The sequence below is a fragment of the Alligator mississippiensis genome, chromosome 6 (assembly GCF_030867095.1).
Source record: "Alligator mississippiensis isolate rAllMis1 chromosome 6, rAllMis1, whole genome shotgun sequence".
Classification (NCBI taxonomy): domain Eukaryota; kingdom Metazoa; phylum Chordata; order Crocodylia; family Alligatoridae; genus Alligator; species Alligator mississippiensis.
Genome location: NC_081829.1, coordinates 80,383,001 through 80,396,273, shown reverse-complemented (window position 1 = coordinate 80,396,273; position 13,273 = coordinate 80,383,001). Strand labels below are relative to the sequence as shown.

The 13,273-nt window shown below is 41.3% G+C and overlaps 1 protein-coding gene across 4 annotated transcripts in view; it reads left to right on the top strand.

Annotated features, from left to right (window-relative positions):
- The window catches only part of DOCK1 (dedicator of cytokinesis 1), a 555,371-nt gene that overhangs the window by 410,949 nt on the left and 131,149 nt on the right, over positions 1 to 13,273 (top strand). For all 4 annotated transcript variants that reach the window (XM_059730036.1, XM_006259204.4, XM_014611383.3 and 1 more), the window contains one exon: positions 10 to 158. In XM_059730036.1, coding sequence (XP_059586019.1) covers positions 10 to 158 — 149 coding nt within the window. The remainder of the gene's footprint in view (positions 1 to 9; positions 159 to 13,273) is intronic.

Sequence of the window (13,273 nt, the reverse complement as noted above, 5' to 3'; positions counted from 1 at the left end):
TCTCCAAAGGTCAACATAAGATCAAGTTCATCCCAGAAATGGTGGGGCCTATCTTAGAAATGACACTAATTCCTGAAACTGAACTTCGAAAAGCTACAATCCCAATATTCTTTGATATGATGCAGTGCGAGTTTCATTCTACCAGAAGCTTCCAGATGGTAAGTGGTCTTGCTGATTACTTTAAGCTTGGGAAACAGTAATTGATCTCTGCTTTAAAAATACTGTTTTAATAATAAGATCAGCTCACAGATCAATATAATTACAGATTTCATTATTTCTTCTAAGGTTATGTAGCTATAACATTTTCATCCCAAGGAAGCTGACTCATGACACGTACATCAGTGTAAACTGGTTTATTCTGTTGTAAATGTAGAACAGACATGTGACAAGAGATTACAGTTCCGGCTTCAGTCGAAACAATAGACCTGTCCGACTTCAGCAGTCCATGAAACTGTGCCACCCTCTGCCCCACCAAAGAGATTTGGTTTTAGCATCTAACCCAGGGGGTTAGCTTCCTTAGCAGGATTACACCACTAAGGGGCCGCACACACTTAAATTCCTCAGAACACCAGGAGTTCACTCATTTAAAAATTGTGTCTGCAGTTCCAGTTAATTTTATTAATTAACTTATTTAATTAAATTAATTAATTAAATTAATTGTATTTAGCCTTTTGCTTCATACAAATGGGCTATTTCCAGGTCCCCTGCCACCTAGTGATAAGATTATATAATAGTGCCTACTGCAGGCAGCTACATCCAGCATATTACATCCATGTGCAAACCAGTATAAAGGACATCAGTGTCATGTGTCCATCACCTAAGTGTTTTAAGCTCTTGTTATATTGAAAACTTTTTTTTTTTTGTGGAGTAGATAAAATCATCTTTGTGCTGCAGATGGAATAGGGACATGGGTATTTTAATTTTTTTACTGTAACTTGAAAAGGAGGCTGCCTTCTGAGGTAAGTCAGACTAAGAAATTCTGAGGCTTGGTATGAAAGAAAATGGGAAACCAACAATTATGTAAATGGCATACTGTTCCAGTCTTCCCCATAATTGTGATATTCTTTACCATTGTGTGGATGTGAGGAAAGATGGTATGCCATCAACTGTCACTGGCTTTATGTTAGATATGATTACTGCAAAATGCTAATCAAGTACTAATATAACATATATGAAATTTTACCCTGTGGTGGGAAATGAGGAAATCCCTCTTGAGCTATTTAAAATCTTGTCCTGCTAACTTCAATTTTTGTGAAACAAGTGCAGTATAGTAAAAATAATTTTGACATAACTGTCTTTTTACCTGTGATCTATTATTGGAAACTATCTTATGGTTTGAATATCTAAGTGTACATTAGAGGCCAGAATCTTACTAGCTTTTGATACGTAGGTGTTGCTTTTATATGACATAGTGTGAAGATTAGCACTATAAAGCTGTACTTTAAACTATGATTTAAATAACTTCAAATCAGCTAGTGTAAATCAGCATAGCTCCGCTGAAGTCAATGGAGCTATGGCAAACAGCTGAAGATCTGACCCTATGACTTCTGCAATATGTTTTGAAGCTTGATATTAGTTTTTAACTAATTATAGTTATATACTAATAACCAGAGTTTATAGATTTGAATTGACTCTCTTGATTCTTGGGTGGAAAATCATTTTATTCTTTCCAGTACCTTTTCATAAATTAGGAACGTTAACCAACTTTCAACATATCTCTATCCAAAACAAATGAACATCTAGAAGGAATGACCTGTAAACCACTACAGTCTTTTATTATTTTTGGATTGTGGTGCACTACATGTTTTACAGGAAAGATGTAAACAGGATTGTACTTCAATCCAATTACTGCATAATTAGTTTTTTGTATTTTAACTCTGGTGTAAAAAGTGAAGCAGTTAGTGGGAAGCCATTTTAATATTCAGATGTCAGTTGTTCACTTTTGTTACTTGTCATTTTTTTATTTGTACAATTATATGGATCATGAAAAATACAAGGGCAGGTTTATAGTTAAATTTATGTCCCTATATTTTCTTGACAGAACAAGCTTTGCATAGAATAGTCTGGTGATTTTAATAGATGAACATCTTAAATGTTTAACCTAAACTCTCTTCCCCTATTGAGAAGAAAAATGCTTCATGCTTAACTCAGAGATGCCTTGAGTGTCAGATAAAAATATTCAGCATATTTTCTCATGTCAGTATAGCTTCTTTCCTAATAGATACGTTAATATGACAGCTAAAGAAGTGGCTAACTCTTGTACAATGTGTTTAGAATGCACTTCTATTTCTAATGGAGAATATGCAGTCTGTCTGGTAGTATGATTATTTTATACTGTGCTGGGCACGTCACTGAAATCCCATCAGTGTATTGGTGTTATATCCAGGCATTTGTGCAAGATCATAGACCAGTGGTGCTCAACATCTGGAGCCCAGGAGCTGAGCACAGCCACTGTTCACCTTCTCTTCCTCCCCAGCAACAGGGAAAAGAGGGGCTAAGGAGCAGCAGCAGCACTCAGCTTCTGGACTCCTTAACTGCACAAAAGTTGTGGCTCTGGCCAGAACCCAGGGGCTGAGTGCCACCACTGCTGCTTGGCCCTTTTTTCCCCTGCCACTGAATTCAGTAGCGGAAGGAGAAAGTGGGGTGAATGGCAGCGATGCTCAGCTCCTGGGCTCTGGAATCTGTGAAAGCTTTTGTAGCTGAAAGGGAAAAGGCAGTGGGGACCTTCCCTTGAAAACAAAAGAAAGCTATTTCAAAAAAAGCCTGGCTGCTCTGGGGCAGAGCATTGTCCCACTCCCACCGGGTTCCAAAAGCACATGGTTCTCCCTTCAGCAGACACCACTGGTAGGTTACTGGCAATGCAGGGAGCTAAGGTACAGTGCTGCCAGCTGGACAGTCTCCATCTGCCCTCCCCTTCCACAGGCCTGAGATTCTGCAATCCCAGCACCAACACTAAGGGCATTTTTACACACGATCTGGGGTGGGGGGAAATTTAATTAGAGTGAGTCTCAGAAGCCGCTGTAATTAAAACACCCGCAGTGTCTTGTGTATCCGTTTTAAAATGACAAGTGGGGACACTTTAACTAAAGCTCATTTGACAAGCTTTAGTTAAAGCACCCCTCATGCATTTTGAAATGTGGGGATGCTGAATACACAAGATGCTGCAGCACTCTGGAGCATTCTGATTAATCAGGTTGTTATTCAGCATATAATAATCAATTAATTAAGTCTGCCCTGATGTTCTAATTGGAACACATTCGACCATGTCTAGGTGCCCTGAGAACCCAGAAAGTCAGCTCCTTCCAGGCTAATGCAAGCTGGTGGGCCACTCATCTCAATCCCTGCTGTTGCACAGGGTACCATTTAAGCTTTAAGTTAATTATTTTTATAAATTTTAAAATAATACTACAGAATATTAAACTTTTTGCTTTGTATTAATGAGCCTAAAATGACTAAAAAGGTATCTATTCTAATATTACTTAAAACATCACGTTCTAATATTACTTAATTTATATTAGTATATGCTAAAATATAGAACCATAACACTTGTCTATGCAGCCCTTAGCCCACTTCTGATTTTAAGGTTTGTCCCACTTGTTAAAAATAATTAAGGTCATAGACTGTAATTGGCATAGAATTTGACACCGTCTTATTGTTGGGCAGAGAGAATACATTTAGAAAAAGAGACCAGTTTCATGCGTCTGTGATCACATGCCTTTCTCTACCCCACCTAAGACATTCTTTTCTTTTCAACATCCAACTTAGTGGGCCAGGTTCTTTTGTGGGCTGGCAGCCACTGGGGGACACAAAGCACTTGTAAATGTCTAATAAAAACTGTCCCATCGAGGAGAGGAACTTCTCACACTGTATGTTCACAGCAGCCAAGTCCCGTCGCTCTTATTCCCACCAAGCTGCGTGGTTATGACAGCACTCTGTGATGATCATCCCTGGAGATGGTGCCTTCCAGATCCCACGTTGGTGCTGAAGCTTAAAGTTTGAGTTGGGACTGGACCTGGTCCCAAGAACTGGAGGAGTCCAGTCTAGCTCCCTGATGCTTCTCTGTGCTGTTTTTCTTGTCTGTTATACAAGCCGTTGCTTATTCACCACCTGTGGTGACCAGTGTTCTTTACGTAACAAAAGCAGATGTATGCATTGTAAGAAGGTATTCATGCCTTCTTCAAATATATTACCACTACCTAGGTAGCCTTTCATGCTTAATTTTAGCGTGCATGCACTGCATTATACTGTATACATGCAACTACCAATTATCATTGTCCTCCTTTACTTGCAAAGAGAACTTAGAATTGACTGCTTGGCTGCTGTTTAACTAATCTGCCAGAAATCCAATTATCTAACCTTATTAGTCACATCAACAAGGGTTTAAATTGGCTCCACTTCCCCAGCAGATGTGTAAATCTCATAATGTGTGGGGGTGGAATTTAGATTTTTCACAGAAATTTAATGCTAAAATATGTGGCCTGTGTTATTAACAGGCAACCCTTACTATGTCTGCTTTTATTTCAGTATCAGTTGTTTTTCATCTGGTGAAAACATTAATAGACAACATGAGTGTATTTACACTTGGAGTGGTTACATAGCCTTGAGAGAGATGAATTTTACTGATTTTCTGTTCTGTCTTGAAAGCATTGAGTTAGAGGTTCTCAAATTGTGTTCTACAGAGACCTGCGCTGACAAATGATACTGCCCACTTCCCACTCCCCTACCTTTTGTGTACAGCTCCAACTAGGATCCATTTCAAAGCATCAGGCTGCCAACTGCCTCCCAAAAAAAAGCTATCTCCTTTTCCTCTACCACTTTCTTTCCTCGCATCACACCTATTCAAAACCAGTGGGAGTTAGGGAAAAAAATATCAGTGAGAATTGGATCGATTATTTGAATCCCAGTCCCAAATAAGCAATGGCAGTAAGTATTACAGTGGTGGCAGCACAGTTAGTCTGTGGCATGAACATACTAACAAACCAAGGTCAAAAACACCCCTGATTCTTCCCATTTTGCCTCCTTTGGGTCCACTTCCCAGGAGTTTTTTTGTCCCTCCTTTGCTCACACAAAACTTTAAATCTTATTCCCTGGGTCAGTGCCATAGTTTCCCCTCTCACCTTACATTTATCTCTCTGCCTCCTCTTCTGTTGCAGTTCAGTGGTAGAATCGTTGTCTAACTTGGGAGACCCAGGTTCAGTTCCCAGACCCACGTGTAATTACAGCTGTTGAGGCACTTAAAGTCCAGACTTTCAGTTCTGTCTCAATGGTCTAAAGGGGGATGGAAGGTCTGGGCAGCCTCCACTCCTCCATACTCCTGCCTAGGCATATGTGACCTCTCATACTTATACCATGGTCCAGAGGGATCAGCAGTTGCCTAGTGGCTTTTGATACCCAGGTTTTGCTTTTATATGACCAAATGTGAAGATTAGCAGTATGAGTTTGACTATTACTTAAATCACTTAGAATCAGCTAGTGTAAATCAGCACAACTCCACCGAAGCCAGAGGAGCTATGGCAAACAACTGGAGATCTGGCCCTATGAATTCTGCAATATGCTTTGAAGCTTGTAATTAGTTTTTAACTAATTATAGTTAAATACTAATAACCAGAGTTTATAGATTTGAAGTGACTCCTGTGATTCTTGTACTTTCCATAACAAAATCTTAACTAAATAAAGATGATTCAAACTATGATAATTAGTACACATTGATGCTCTGTTACCTAGAAAGGTTGTATGCTAGCCAAATTAGGCCATGGATTGATTTGGCCGTAGACCAACCCTTCAGCACTTAACACTGTCACCACTTGGCTACCACAAAATTTCTAGATCTTTGGAGAGTAACACTGGTTGAATGACACAGCTTTCTAGTCTGGATCCATCCTGAAGGTCATAGCTTGAGTATACCACTGGTCTATTGCCATCCTTTTCTAATGACCCTTTACATGTTTGAAGACTCTTATCAAATTCCCCCACAGGCCATGTACAGACATTCAGAAAGCCAGGGGAGGAATTGACCTAAGTTATGCAATTTTCTCCAAGCAATCTAGTTTAGATTGAGAGTGAACATTGTATACATTCGTCCTGGTGGAGGGCAGGGTGGGAGATGTGCAGGCAGCCTGTGCTGGCCAAGGCCTGCAGGTAAGGAGGCACTCCTACATGCCTCCCAGCATGCCCTGCAGGCCCCCTGAGCTATGAGAGATTGCAGAGTGCAGCCAAGTGCCTGGACCATCCCTGATTGGCTGCTTGGTGAGAGCAACCAGGTTTCAACCCTCTGTCACCTCACCATAGACCCTCCCCTGTGCCCAGCCCAGAGGCTTCCAGAAGAGCCCCAGGCAAGTGCCCTCCCTTGTTAATCACATGTGTCTGTATTTCCCAACCTGCCCACACCCTGTCATGGCGCCCCACCACCCACATGCAAGCCCAGGAGCTACAGCATGTCCTGCTTGTCATCATGTGTGACTCGCACTGAACGCTTCGGAACATCACATGCGACCTTGTGGACATGACCCAGCAGCACACCCTAGCCAGGAAATTTCCAGTGACCTCTACCTGCAACACTGAAGCAGCTGGCCATGCCTCACCTGCTCCTGAAGTTTCCAGGGGCATCCACCTGTTGCCTCAGCTTGGATTCTTAGTGCCACCCCCACTCATTCCCCCCCCCCCCAACCGTGTGGCCCTAGTACTCTGGGACTCTAGCTGCAGGCCAAAAAACCTTTGTAGCACCCCTGATGCACATGGCTCAGGAACCTGCTGACAAGTGGCCAAGCTCCAGAGGTCACTAGGTCACCTCTGTGCAAGGCTAGTCCCAGCGTTGTGTCCTGGACCACCCTGACCTACCAGCTGCCCGCACTGCTCCTGCTCGGGATGAGGGGGGGGAATGTCTACGCATGTGTCTGGGTCACAAGGTGCCTGGGTCTGAGCCCTGAGATGTGCTGTGTGGGTGCCAGGGTCAGGGTCTGTGGGGCTGTGCCTGAGCCACAGGGGCATGGAGATCCCTGGCTGTGTGTATGGTTGCCAGGGTTGGGGTTCCTTGGGGCTGTGCCTAAGCATGGGGGTTCTTCTCAGCTCAGTGTTGGGGTCTGCATGTGTGTTGTAGGGTGCTTTGTGACAGGTGTTGGGGGTGCGAGGGCACAGCACAGGAACGCAGGTGACCAGGCCCTAGGGCTCATACGGGGGACACAGGCATCTTATCTGCTGCCTGCCTGCTACTGACAGATAGCTGGAGGCAGGGCCAGAGAGATGATTTGCAGCAGGGAAAGCAGACCATAGTTTCCCTGCTTCCCCTAAACTTCCCCTTGGCCACCTGACCCCCCACCAGTGCCTGCCTCTGTTGTCTGCCCCTCTCCACTTATGCAGCCATGATTCCCCCCCTGCTGCCTGCCCTTCCCCCACCAACACATACCCTATGTGCAGCAGCTCTGGCCCTAGCCTGACCAGGCACAAATGGTGGTGGCAGCTCCAGTCTCAGGCCCAGGTCAGGGCTAGAGTTAGAGCTGCAGCAGCTCCCCTGCCCCTACACAATCTCCGCAGACTGATGCTCTGTGCACTGTTCCCTGCATTCCCCTCACTACCACACAGTTTCCCCTGTGCTCCCTCTGCCGCATGATACACTCTGGAGCCAGAGCAACCTTGTGCCCTAGGCCAGTACTTGAACCCAAGAGAAGGGTTTGTTTGTTTTCCCTCCCCAGGTTGAATGGGGATGGAAAAATCTTGGATTCGAGTATATACAATAACACAGGTGGAGTGTTGCTGAAATGAGTATTAATCAAGCTAAATTTTACTTGTAATTATAAGCTTCCTCAATTTTTGTTTCATTTAGTCCAATCTTCTTAGCTAAAGAAACAGTTGTTTTAATACAGTAATAAGCTTGGATAGCACCTCCCATGAAGCAACTTCCCAAGGCATTTTACAAAGTCATAAGCAAAATATGAAACCTAAATATACCCCATAGACCCACATCAATAAATCACAATGTACAGTTCTTCGTATAAGGAGTACTATTTTATTTAATTAGGTCAGACAGTTTGATAATATGATGAGGTAAGAGTGATTTGATAATCAAATATCAGTTTCATCAGGAAATTGATGTAAAGTTTTCAAAGTCACAGGAAAACATTGGAACTATACTCTGATCATTTGATAGCACAATTTTATTTACTCATAAGTTTTCAACTAACTTCAGTCAGAACCTTAAATAGACTCTTGTAATAATTTCCCTGGACATGCCACAGAGATTGAATTTGGGTCTAAATCAGATAAAAATCCCAGTGTAGATATTTATTCAGGCACTGAGCCCAATTCTTGAGCCATGAGCCACTGAAGTAAGGCAGCAAGAACAATCTTTACAAAAAAAAATTGCAAATTTAGCTGGAAATTACAGGCAAGCAGGCTCTTAACTGTTTTCCCATGGCCAGAAATACCATTTTATGTAACAGCTGTGATTTCAGCATATTGTTTCAGCCATCTTAAGGCAATGACATCACCAGTGTGAAGAGCTTGAAGTAGCCTAGTAGATGGGTTAACATGAGTCAACAATATGGGACATGTTTTCAACTTGTCCACGAGGGCATTTGTTGTCATTGCTAAGGTCCCATTGGTATAGGTTTGAGGCACAGTGACCCTGTCCAGTTCAAAAATGGTTGAGAAGTGCCCAATAATGGCATGGCCAATTAAATCCTGGTTGATTGACTGTAGGGTCAGAGATGATGTGATAATTGATTGGTGCTTGTGCTGACCATTCTTCATGCTATCGAGTAAGTAAGGAAAAGTCAAAGGCTTTTGAAAGGGTGGACCATATTGGATGTCTTGAGTGGAACTGAGCTATTGGTGGGTAGAATGTGTCCCAGTGCACTGGCAGCATAGGAGTATCACAGAGTCTGGCTAGTAAGTTTACTTCACCATTTGTGTGGCAGAGATGAGGGGGGAGCAATGTTACTGAGGACTGATAACCATGGGAGTGGAGTAGGGTGCAATGTGCCTGACACAAGATGCATTGTAGCATGCAGTTGGGTATCCACTAGTTTGCTGTGCGATGACCAAGCATATACAGGGGCACAGTATTCTGCAAATGAATAACAGTGCGAGAGCAGATGAATGTAGTGGGGAGACATTGGCATTCCACGTGGAGCCTGCAAGTTTGGTAATTAGGTTATTCTTCGTTTTGATTTTTAAAGTAGCTTTCTGGAGATGTGAATTATAAGTTAAAGTCCAGTCAAGAGTGACTCCAAGATAAAATGGGTAGGTTTTGAATTTGAGAGGCTTACCGTTTAAGGTGATAGTGAGTTTGTGATTAGTGCTGGCTTTATGCAGTTGGAAATTAATTGAAACAATCTTTGAGGTATATGGTTTGAGGTGCCATTTCAGGCAGAACTCTGACATGAGTCTCATGTCTCCATCAAGTCTGAACTCCACATTAGAAAAGTCATGGGCTTGGGTGGCAAAGCCATTGTCATCATTGTAAACAACTTTTTGTGAGCTGGTCACAGGCAGGTCATTAATGTACAGGTTGAAAAGGAGAGGCATTAGTACTGATCCCTGAGGGAGGCCATTGATTTGATGTCTCCAAGAGCTAGCTCGGTTAGCCAGGTAGACTCTAAAGTGTAGACCATGAAGAAATACTATAAACCAGCCTCCCATAGTATTAGGGATGTACTCGGTAGCCATGTTGGTCTGAAACAAAAAGACATACGAAAAACTAGAAGTCTTGGTTCCAAAATTTTAGAACCAAGACTTCCAGTTTTTTGTATGTCACATAGTATTAGTTGTATATGCTGCTTTCCCTCTCAGCTTTAACTAAAGTAACCGGCATCAAATCCAATTTTTTTGCTTTCTTTATTCCTTAATGGAATTTTTTCTGTAATTGTTGAGTTAGGATCTGGATGAAAGGGCCAATGGGATTCTTATTTTTTTCACAAATACAGATGATTAGTAATTGCCATTGACTGGATCAGGACCTCAGCATTCAACAACTTTCACATGTATTTTGATTAGACTTATATTTAACCCTGCTACTTCAAATGATCTTAATAAAATCAAAATATAAGATGATTTTAACTTTAGTTTAAAAGACAATTTTAACATTCAACAGACTTAAGAACCATTTGCATATTCTCCAAGAGATAAAAAAAAATTAACAAAAATATGAAAAGAAACGTCAAAAATAATTATCAGGTTTTTTCCCCAAATAATTCTATTAAATCTTGTGACATATTATAAAAGGTAGAAACCTTATCTGTATAAGATTCCTAGACATTTTTCCTATGCTGCATTTTAAAAAAAGAACACACAAACACTTTGTTAAAGGCTGAACAGTAGAATTAAGGGACACCAGCAAAATATCCAGTAGCTGAGTGTCACTGGTATCAACATGAAAGTTCCAGCATACACTGTTAAAACATTAAAGTTAGGATGTGCATATAATACTGAAAAGTAATGGTCTGAGAGAGAACCCTAAGGGACACCACAATTCATCTGTCCCATTGCATAGAAATTGGAAGCACTTTTGACATAGTGTGATTATTACCCAATGGATAGACAGCAAAATCATATAAAAATGTATAATACATGAATGCATAATATATATGATTACTAACACAAAACTACTGATGCAAATAAAACACCTCTAGCTAGTGTTGTGTTTTGAGGAAAGGTAATTGGTTAGGGACTAAAAGAAAGGAAGACAGACCTATTTTATTCAATTCTAAAGGTTGCCAATAAATTGCAGTGTCAATGAGGCAGTAGGATCTGCAATTTTATTTACAGAAATTTGTGTGGGAGGGAAAGGAGTCTGTTTCAGGGAGTTTCAAAATTAATACTAAACAGCATGTATCACCTTTCATTTGAGGATCTCAACTTTTTTTATGAACCATAATGAACTCTTGACACTTCACAGTGTCCTTGAGTATTATGTAAGTATTAACGTAATTAAGTGTTATATTAATGTACATCAATGTAATTAAATGTTATGTAAGTATTAATACACCCATTTTATATATGGGCAAACAGAGACATAGGCAGTGTGTGCCTTGCATAAGATCTGGGTTCCAAAACAACATGAATTATGCTTTGTTCTCCCTGCATAAGCCCAGCATGCCACAAACTCAGCTGTCTTCCCAAAACACCTGCAATAAACCTTTGGGGGGGTTTCTTAACTTCTCTCCTATTTCCTGGCACATGTGGGAGATAGCTGATTAACCTCCACAAAGGTCAGGTCAGGGAAAGGGCACTGACTACCTAAGTCACTGCGAGTTGAATCTAGCTGTGGAGAAGGATGTTATGAGGTAAAATAGAGGGGTTAGAACCAGCAGTTTTCTCAGAAAAATTCATGCTAAATTTAATACAAAGTTAATGTGAATCCATGTTCATTTTTATATTAGAACAACTTCTCGCTGCTATATTGACTGTGATTCTCATATGCCAAATTCATTCAGTTTCTCATAGTTAATGATTAGTAGAGCTAAAAGAGATAATTTGGGGTCCTAATTCTTCAGCAGGCACAACACAATTATTTACCAAAGCTAGCCTATCCATACCGTAGTCAAACCAAAAAACAATTTATTGAGTTACAGGTCTGAGGAAGCCCAGGTACAGTGGGCATTACCTTCCTACGGATATCTGAGAGTTCCTTCCCAAAAATGGGAGATAGTAGCAGATAGATAATTGGATAAAGTGTCCTCACCAAGTGATATACCCTTTACCCAGAATTCTAGTTGTCATTTTAAAGAGAAGTTTTCATTATTGTCACCTGTAAGGAAGAGGTAGTAATGATTTCCAATAAAGAACCCCCTCCCATTCTGTTGGGGCACACACACTGGAGAAATCTTTGGACCTGTCCCATGTGATCCAAGCTTCAGAGAGACATCTCAGTGACTGCTGTTGTCTGAATGGCTGGGTGTTTGCCAGTTCTTCCATTAAGACTGCTACCATTCCAAAGGCAGATTGCTCAGCCTGAATCTAAGCAATTTTATCTGTAAAATAAGGTAAAAGTCTTCAGTGAGAAATATTCTGCTAACACCAGATGCTGTCCCCAGAGCCATCCATCTAGATGAGATTCCCCTTCTGATGTTCCGGAACTAATATTTAGGGACCTACCGAAATCGCAATTTTGTGAAATCTGGTGTTTCCCATGATATTCAGGCAATGCCTGCAAAATCCATGGGGGAAAAAAAGCAAACTTACAGAAAATAAATACTGGCTTCCCAAAAGGAGCCAGAACTCTTCAGGGTGCTATGACATCCTGCCATGGCAGGGAAGAGGGGAGCGGGAGCTGCTCACTCAGAGAGTTGCTAGCCAGATGGCTGGTGTCTCCACCCCTTGCTGCTGATTGGCTGTGGAGGCTGCTTGCCATGTGGCCCCTTCCCTCTGACCAATTGGCAATAGGGGTAGGCCTAGATGAAGGACAGCCCTTGCAGCCAATCAACAGTGAGGGTAGGACCACCAGGGCCCCTCAGCCAATCAGAGTTGGGGGGGAGGGGCATTTCACTCTGCCTATGAAATGGCTGTTGGGCCCCGCATTCTGCCCACAAAATCGGGGAGCAGCCCCCTTGAATTCTATAGATCCCTACTAATATTAGACATTCCTATCCCATACATATTGTTTGGTCTAAATACGGGTTATTTTCTTCTAAGCACTATAATCACAACAAGCCCTCCTAATCAGTCTCTTTCACCAGTCCTATCATTGTTCAGCCCAGTTGACCAATGTAATTAGCCTTTGGAGAGCTGTGCCTTTGCAGCTGGATGCTCAGACAGTGAACTTAAAGGAAGTTGCATTTAAGTATAATTGATATATATCTGAGATCCTCTATGACAAATGTAATCTTACCACTTCATATGAGTAATTTCAATCAAATAAGTAAATCACCCAGAGGGCTAATGCTGGCAGCAAGTGTCAATTCTTCAGACAGAATGAGAGATTTTTTATTTTTTTTTGCCGCATTAGAGAGCATGAATTTTGTGACTCTTTTGTGTATTTCATGATTGTATTATCTTAAATTTTACTTGACATGTCCTTCCTTGTTCTATGGGGTTGTCTATCATAGCTTGTATTTGGTTCTTAGGGGGGTGGATTACATTATCTTCCATTTCTCATTTTCATTTCTAAAATGTTAAAAGTAGCATTCTTGTTTCATTTGGGGCACAAAAACAAATTCAAAATTGTCCAGGACTTGTATTTTAATTTGTATTTATGTGATATTAATTTCTTTAATATCTAACCAAAGAGAGCAATTACAATTTAAATGTTTAAAAGTTTGCATTGCATCTTACTTGGACA